The sequence below is a fragment of the Arvicanthis niloticus genome, chromosome X, assembly GCF_011762505.2.
Source record: "Arvicanthis niloticus isolate mArvNil1 chromosome X, mArvNil1.pat.X, whole genome shotgun sequence".
Taxonomy (NCBI): Eukaryota; Metazoa; Chordata; class Mammalia; order Rodentia; family Muridae; genus Arvicanthis; species Arvicanthis niloticus.
The window spans coordinates 27388638-27397667 of record NC_047679.1 but is presented as its reverse complement, the minus strand read 5'-3'; the positions used below and the strand labels follow the sequence as shown (position 1 = coordinate 27397667).

Below are 9030 nucleotides of genomic sequence, written 5' to 3'. Positions count from 1 at the left end.
CAGGTGGCAATATTTATTGTATTTGAAGGGACCATATATTGTAGGATGCTCCCCTGTGGACCCCAGATTAGGCACAGTCTGCATCCAAGCAATAGTTTGTATGCACAAAGAGATAATTTATTATGTAAGGCAAAGAGACAAGGAGGCTGAATTGGAATTGAGCAGAAACAGCAGCAAGTAGCTTTGTAACTGTTCATTTAAGAATGTAAAAGGAGAGACCGGTCTATGTTAGAAGGAGCTAGAATGTGTTGGTTAGTTTTGATTGGGTATGTTAATTAGGATATCTAAATGGGAAGTTTGATTGCTGGACCTCGATGTCTTGATGCTGACCTTGGTGATGAGCCTCAGAAATGAGGCAAGTATAAGAAAGTAGACAAATAGGGAATAGAATTTGGTGGCTTGCTTTAGGAATACAGTCTAATGGTTTAGCAAGGGAGAGGGATGGGGGGATGGATGAGACCTGGCACCTCTTTTGCCTCCTTTAATAGTATAAATACTCCTAGGTTACTGGAAGTCTAGTCTTTATGCCACAGAGTTTTATAAGGGTTACGTTCAGTGTGGATTGTGAGTTAAGTTAATTGATAAGAATAAAGTTCTACTAGTACATATTGTACTGTACTTACAAATATATTAGTTAATTGGTTAAGTGTATAATGCAAAGCTAATAACAGCATTTTTTATATTTTCAAATCCGATTGATTTTATTTTCATCATTGTACAAAGTACTGTAAGGTGAGTTACAGCATTGACAATGTAACTGTGCCTCAGCTCCTAGACCCCGGTTCAGTGATGTTCCTTAGGTCTTTGGAGCTGCCCATGTCTCCCTTAGGAACAGGCTCACTGCTAGCGAGTTCTCCGTCAGGAACCCCCTCACCACTGGCCAGGTCCGCATTACGAACCAGCTCACTGTTGGTCTCGTCTTCATTGGGAACTGGTTCACTGGTGTTCATTTCTTCATTAGGAACGAGTTCACTGGTGGCCACGTCTCTATTACAAGCCGACTCGCTGCCGGAGCACGGTGGAACTGGCTCTGGTGTTGACACTTGAGCACTGTCATCCATTTGCTCATGAAGGAGCAGTGCCGCGGTCGGTTCAGTCGGTTCAGTCAGCTCTGGGTGATATCTCTTGGCTTCTGCTCGAATTCTTCTTAAAAGGGATCGCTCCCCCTTCTTCGTCAGCTGGAAGAACTATATACAAGTGTCATCAGGGTACTCGTTTGGGACAAAAATAGATAGAGATGGAGATGGAGACAGAGATTCCTGAGAAGGGGCAGAGGTAGATGAGAAGCTTATAGCAGGCCTGAGAAAGGCTATGGGAAGGGATGGCTGAAGAAGGGAGGGAATGAGCTTAGCTGGGGACCTCTCACCTTACTAGGACTTCTCCGACAACAGTAAGGACAACACTTCTTGTGCGTTCTAAAAACCTTGGACTCTCTCTTCCTCAGCTTTGCGGTTTTGGATGCTGAGGCCGCAGCAGCCTTGGCTTTACGCCTGGACGTTTTCTTGGCCCTCCGGCCCATGTCTGGGCTCTCCTAGAGACTGGGCCCAGAGCTGTGAACACCCTGCTTATCCCTCTGTCTGAACAATGGTGGGCCACACCCCTCAGCCTGATTGGTGAGTCAAGTCCTCCCTAGCCAATGGCCGCTAAGGAGTGGCTGAGACCTCACAAAGCCCTACCTCTGACCTCTTTGAGGATGAAGAGAGTCCAGAGAAGGCTGCCTGAGAATCTTAGATATGCCTTATTCACCAAATTTTCACTTTCATACCCTGGCGATGGGATCGATATACCAGAACTACAAAGTCTAGTGGAAAACAGGAGGCTTTACTTAAACCTCGGCAAGATATATTTGTTAAGGTTACTCCCTTCTTCTTATACTAAGTTAGACTGTGCTGAACTTCTGTTCAAGTTTGCTATTTCACACTCCTTCATTTAATCCCTAGTCTGTACTTTTGCTTACACTGGTTTCCCTTATCTTCTGATTGTATTTTATATATTATATCTAATCACCACTCAAAGTAATAGGACCCTATAATGAGTACATTAATATGAGGATCATCTAAAAACAGTAATAGAAAAAGCATGTGTCCTATAAAGACACATCCTGACACACAACAGCAGCAAAAAAAGTATGCATCCCATATTGACATCACCTTACCTATTACAATTTGGCATCTAGGACTGCCTTATTTCTTAAATTAGGCATTTAAAATATGTCTTTTTTTTCTGCCAGCACTGTCACTTATTGACAGGAAGTGGAATGAACTGCCCAGTGTAAAGGTTATATATGTTCATTTGCTTGCATTATTGAAATCGGTCACACTACCTTTATTTTATGAGATTCTGTTCTTTGTATTTTTTTCTATTTTTCCTTTTCACTAACACTATTTGTCTTCCAATCAGGTGGCCTTAGATAATATATCTTGAATGAAATCTTTATATTTGTTCTTGTATAATATATTTGTGTTCAACTGTAGTACAACATACTGTGACAGGCTGTGCTCTGTTCTCTCTAGTTTATGGCTTCTAACAGTGCAAGATATTTCATGGGCTCACACACACCACCTTTAGCAGTTTTTTCCATCTTCTTTTGAGGGAACCCCTTCTTTGTTTAATATCCCATTCCACAAATATTGATCTCTGTTCATTGTTATTTATGTGCCTTTTTGATTTCTAAATATACACATGTGTCAGGGAATAGGCTGTCTTGATCTCAGATTATTTAATTAATTGTTTCATTTCAGGTTCCTATAACAGAGTTTTATACATTGTGGTCTTTCTACAACACAGACATTTCTTACCACTATTAAGGATACAGCTGATATTAGAGTGCCAGCATGGACCAGTTATGATGACCACTTCTCTTGGTCATGCCTTTCTAGTCTTCTTCTCCTTCTCCTTCTCCCTCTCCCTCTCCTCTCCCTCTCCCTCTCCCTCTCCCTCTCCCTCTCTCTCCCTCTCCCTCTCCCTCTCCCTCTCCCTCTCCCTCTCCCTCTCCCTCTCCTCTCCCTCTTCCCTCTCCCTCTCCCTCTCCCTCTCCTCCCCTCCCTCTCCTCTCCTCTCCCTCTCCCTCTCCCTCTCCTCCTCCTCTCCCTCTCCCTCTCCCTCTCCCTCTCCCTCTCCCTCTCCTTCTTCTCCTTCTTCTTTTCTTTTTTAAAATTGGATATTTTATTTATTTACCATTCAGATGTTATCCCTTTTCCTTATCCCCCCGACCCAGGAACCCCCTATCCCATCTCCCCTCCTCCTGCTTCTATGAGGATGTGCCCCACCCACACACTCCCTCCTCCCTGCCCACGATTTCCCCCACACTGGGGAATCCAGCCTTCACAGGACCAAGGACTTCCTCTCCTACCTATGCCCAACAAGGCCATCCTCCCCTATGGAGCTCCTGGGGAGCTCTGGTTGGTTGGTATTGTTGTTCTCCCATGTGGCTGCAAACCCTTTTAGCTCCTTCAGTCTTCTCATTGGAAACTCTGTGATCAGTTCAATGGTTAGCTGAGATTATTCACCCTTGTATAAAAATAATTTTAATCATGTATTTTATTTATTTATTTATTTTACTGTCAAGAACATTTTATTTTTTATTGTATATTTTATTTATTTACAATATAGAAATCATGTATTTTAAAACATATTTTCTCAACTACTTTATATATTTGTATTAAGATTGTCTTTGAAGTCCACAATTTAGCCTTTATAATTTAGTCATTATAATTCAGTGTGATGGTTTCTTGTTTTTCTTGTTTAATTTAGCCATTTACATCCTGTCTTATTCCAAAGAAGGAGTGCTTCCTCTCTTGTCCACAGAGTGTCACTGTTGGATTATTTGAAGATCTAGAGCCCTGTAACATTTGATTCTCTGTAGTTAGAAATATTTCCTTTCAGAGCAGAACTGATTCTAGATTACTGGAAGACTAGTTTTTGTGCCCTGAAGTACAGAAAGGGTTATGCTCAGTAAGAATTGTGACGTAATGGCAGTTGGGTTAATAATACAGTTTTGGCAGTACATCCTTTCATATTGTTGCAGTGAGAGGTCTATTAGGATGAAATAGATGTCCTCAACTTTCCTCTTAGTTCCTACCTTTGTATCTACCTTTGGCTCATAAATAAATTATCCCTAGAGAATGTTTACTGTTCTAATTGGTGGCTTGAACTTGGGATAGTGGAGCCTAAATGAATTGGATTAAAGTCTCATGCAATAGCCACCTTTATTCAGAGCATCAGAACATCAGACAATCCATGCTTTGAGGGTTAACAGGAGTCACCCGAGTAAAGTGTATAACTGCAGGGACAAGTGATATGTGGCAAAAACATATTTTTCCATCGAGGCATATGAACAAATAACAATAGCCAGTTGAAATGAATAAACTAAAGTGAATTCACTCCTATCTGCTACACCAGGGAGTGGCATGAAAGCACATTCCAAGAGCAATTCCATGTTTTGGAAGAAACTGAAGTCACAAGACTTTTAGGCTTGTGTCCTTGAAGTTCTCTCACATGCACTCAGAATTCCCTTGCATGACTCCATTCTTGGACTCTGTTTCACCAGATAAGAATACAAGTGGAGTACCTGTTAGGGAAGAAAGGATTATTAACTGATATACTTGAAATTTTGAATCTTCATGTCATACCAGCTGCTAATGGTTATGTAGTTTCACACTTACCAAGGAACCAGTTCAGGGTTGTTTTTTCCCCTAGTGTTACAGATGGATTCCTGGGTTTTGTTACATTCTCCATTGAAGTCACATCTTCAAGTCAGATTCCTTTTCAATTTTCCTTACTGTGAACTTTGTTTAGATTCTTATTCAAGGAAATACTTCTCCATCATGAATTTGTGTAGTTCTCTTGAGACAATAAACTATGAACCATTTTGCTTTCCTCTTGTCTGAAATTGAACAGGGCTGGGGGTCATGCCTATATGGCAGACAGGTGGCCTACAGCAGAAATATGGCCCCATTATCCAATTCACAGCACTTTTGATCCTTTTTTATTGAGGTTCCAAATTTTAAAAATGTTTTCAAGTTTTTAAAGTTGTAAAATACTACAAAGTTATATATATATATATATATATATATATATATATATATATATATTATATATATTTTTTTACTTTTTAAGCTTCCCTAAATTAAACTAATAGTACTGTGTTGGGGGCCGACTTTTAGTAGAAAGCGGCTATCAGCTTTGCAGCCATCTTGAGCCATATACCCTGACATGAGAGTTGGATTACAATGGCCTACTACAGCTGAGCACACTCTGATAATCTTAGTTTAGATACCTTGGGTGTGTGAGATTAAAGGTGTGTGAGATTAAAGGAGTGTGACTTAGAAGTGTAGAGATCAGATTTAGAGATAAGACCTAAGGACATGTTTAAAGGTGTGACCAAAAAGGCATGGCTTAGAAGTGAGACATATAAAAGGCAGAGACAGAGATCAGAGAATCAGACAGAGCAGACACTTTTAGGAGACACTTCGAGAAAGCGAGACTGAAGAATAAACGGGATTGAAACACACTCTGTCTGGTCTCCATTCTTCAAGTCCGTCCTCACTCTCTCTCTTGCTGAACCCCAACCTGTGGACCGGAGTGGCAGCTTGGACTGGGATACAGTGGCTACGAAATGGCGGGGCAGCCCGGGCCTCAACATTTTGCTGGGGCTGCGACACTTTTTGCCAACCAAACAGGGACTAGTGCGGTTCCCAACAGTACTATAATCAAAACTAGCAAACAATAGTTCTAACTTGAATTATGCCGTTATTTTCAAATCTCATGTTTTTTCCTGTGACCAAGTTCAATCTAGTATCTCACATTTAATACTTTCCTATTTGAGTATTTCATATATGAGTGCATTGCATTTGTATGATTTCTACTCCCTTGTGTCCCCCTCTGACTCTGCTTATGATTCACTATTTCGTCTCTACCATTTATCTTAAAACACCCCTTTAGGATTCATGACTCTTTCTTCTGTAATTATTATTATTAAATGCATATGCATCCCTGTGTGTATGTGTGTGCACGTGTGCACATACACACAGGCACTCGTGCATGCACGCGCCCGCACACACACACACACACTGAATTTGTCTCCACTATCTCTTTGAATTTGTCACAGTTCCTCATGAATTTGTCATGAATTTGTCTCAGTTCTTTCCATGCTATTGTGACCTTGACATTTGTTGACAGCTAGTTAGTTATTTACAAAATGCCTCTCATTTTTTGTGTGTCTGATATTTCCCTTTTGAATAGATTCAGATTATGATTGTTGACAAGAATATCACACAAATGATGCTATCTTGTTGAGCCACATCACAGGGTTTGTCTTGTCTGTATTAAAAAAGATTTTTAATGGTGATATAACATTTATCTCTTGATTTATACAGTGTCTTCTTTTTTCTCCTTTGTAATAATATATAGCATTCTCTATGGTTCTTTTAACATTCTGTTTTTCCCAAACCCACTGAACTAAATTAGCATCTATCCATAGATTTTTAAGTGGTTATCATTACTGTGATATTTGCCTAATGATGGTTCTTTAGTAATTCATTTCTTCTATGTTTATTAGAATTGATTAAAATTTGTTAGGAAGAACCATCATTAATTTCTCAGTCATTTAAGTATATATGGTTATATCAAAACAGACTCATGAAATTTACTATGAGTTATGAGGCAACATTTGTATATATCACAGTTACTGTATTATATCTTATAATATACATTGTAAGATATATATATGTATATATATATATTACATATTATATATATGCAACATAGTTGCTGTATTATATCTTGCAGTCCAACTATGATGAATGACTACTCATTTCATTGATCTAATTTTCACTTTGGGTCATTGTGAACTCCCAAACTATTTTTGCTCTGCTTTCACTTTTCTTGAGAACTACCTTCTTTTTGGTTATCACAAGGTGTTCTGTGTTCATTACCATTTTCCCTGCTCCTTCACAGGAATTCAACTTCTGAAGGAATTTTTTTGTTTTGGTGAGTGGAAATTTTGATCTAGATGCTAGGTACATTCATTATTTAATCTTGAGTCCTAAGCCCTCTTAGTGGACAGAGGTGGAAAAGAAATCATGCGATGTAGTTGAACAAAAATGTCTTGGTCATGCTAGGCAAGCTTCTACCAACAAGCTACATCCCTAACCTTATGTTTTAAAGTGTGTGTGTCTGTGTGTGTGTGTGTGTGGTGTGTGTGTGTGTGTGTGTGATTGATTAGGCCTGGTAGTGCAGGCCTGTAATGTCAGCTACCTGGGGAACAGAGGCAGAAGGATTTCAAATTCAAAGTCAGCCTTGGCAATTTAGTGAGGCATTGTCTCAAAATAAAAATGAAGAAAAAAGACTGGAAATGTAGCTCAAAATTAAATTCATGTAACTGTTTTGAGGTTTAACTTTTCCAGAGTAGGCTTCAATGACATTTGGCTGATTTGGATGCAGTTTTACAGTGAGCCTAATTGCACAGAAAGTATTCTCAACTGAAATAAAAGGGTGTATTCTGTGAGGAATTTATCTTACTGTTGTTTTGAGGGGATATTAGAAAACCTGACGTTTTTAGTAGATAGCAAGAGGAGTATATAATAGAGGTTTTGGGAACTACATTCCCTAGGGCTGTGGTTCGCAAACCTGTAGCTCACAACTATTTTGGGCATCAAACAACCTTTTCACAGGGGCTGCTTGAGACTATTGGAAAACATAGATGTTTAGATTAGGATTCATAACAGTAGCAAAATTTCAGTCATGTAGTAGCAATGAAAGTAATTTTATGGCTGGGGTCACCCCAGCATTAGGAACTGTATTAAAGGGTCCCAAGCATTAGGAAGGTTGAGAACCACCACCTTAAAGGCAATGGAGCTACAAATGAAAGAGGTGGTTGTTATAAGATTTCTTGAATAGAATGTGCTAGCACAGTTTGAAAAGTTTGTCTGGGTGTAGTGGTGCAAGCCTGTAATCCCAGCAACCTGGGAGTCTAAGGCAGGAGGGTTGAAAGCCAAGGCTAGCTTGGGCACTTTTGTGAAATCCTGTTTCAGACAGAATCTTGTCTTCTAAAAAGGTAAAAAGATCTGGGCATACACTTTAGTATCAGAGCCCTTGTCTGCCATGTATGAAGTTCTAGATTCAATCACGGGTTAGAAATGAAAATAAAATTAATAATAGCAAATAAATATAAAAGTTTGAGATCTAGCAGGGCTCCAGGGCCTATAATGCCTAGACCTTAGTAGCCTGCTGCCTGTGGTATAGTATTTAGCCAGGGTCCCAGCAACTAGGAAGCTGAAGGAGGATGTGATTTGAAGGCAAAAATTGCTCAGGTTCCCAAGTCTCTTTCTGAAGAACTGGCCCTTGAGGTACTTCCCAGAGCCTAGCCTTCTACTGGGCCACTTTGGTTCATACAGAGTTAAGTCTTCTGTTGCTCAGGGGCTGATGCCTTTGCTGGTTTCTGCATCTTCCATCTTTTCTGTCTTCACAGACTTATGTGCATCGGTCACAGCTCTCCCCCTCTCAATCACGTATGCACTTCCCTTTTGCTCTTTCTCTTGTACAGCTTCAAAACCCCACTTTTCTTACCTGTCTTTCCCCTCTTAGTGTCTCTCACTCTTTGTACTCCCTTCAGAATGAAGTTCCTTAGGAAAGCATTGATACTGCCTGTTGAAACAACAAGCTTCTTTTTCTCCCTGAGTATTTTTCACATGCTGATTGTTCTGCCTTTTTACCTTACCTTTAAATGTTCTATGCAGAGTGCACGTTTTCTGAAAAGCCTCAGCTGACAGTCTGGATCTGTCAAGCTTGGCCTCACCTCCTAACTTGTGCCATGGTGTGCAGAGGTGATAACACTGCTAATGGAGACCTGAGCCCTCTTGAGCCAATCATCTTGTAGCACTGCTCTTTCCATTATTAGGACAAAGCTACAGCCATGTTTCCCCTTAAGAGAACCCTTAAGATATGTTTTCATCCCACTTTTGTAAATGAGCAAATTGAAACACAGAGAAGTTGAGAAACTTGCCCTGGCACATACCTTATCTGTTACTA

General features: G+C 40.0%; 1 protein-coding gene across 1 annotated transcript; it reads right to left on the bottom strand.

Moving 5' to 3' along the window:
- Positions 1–690: 690 nt before the first annotated feature.
- Positions 691–1561, bottom strand: LOC117694166 (uncharacterized). Its single transcript, XM_034484991.2, has 2 exons — positions 1367–1561; positions 691–1187 (listed from the first exon to the last, which is right to left on the bottom strand). Exons 1-2 carry the CDS (start codon positions 1517–1519, stop codon positions 765–767), a joined length of 576 nt encoding a protein of 191 aa, XP_034340882.1. The 5' UTR covers positions 1520–1561; the 3' UTR covers positions 691–764.
- Between the last annotated feature and the right edge of the window lie 7469 nt (positions 1562–9030).

Bases quoted from the DNA above. Each gene is read 5' to 3' on its own strand.
- LOC117694166 (XM_034484991.2), bottom strand. From the start codon at position 1,519: ATGGGCCGGAGGGCCAAGAAAACGTCCAGGCGTAAAGCCAAGGCTGCT. The intron at 1,188-1,366 runs GTGAGAGGTCCC...ACTTGTATATAG, and splicing joins GTCGGAGAAGTCCTAGTAAG to TTCTTCCAGCTGACGAAGAA.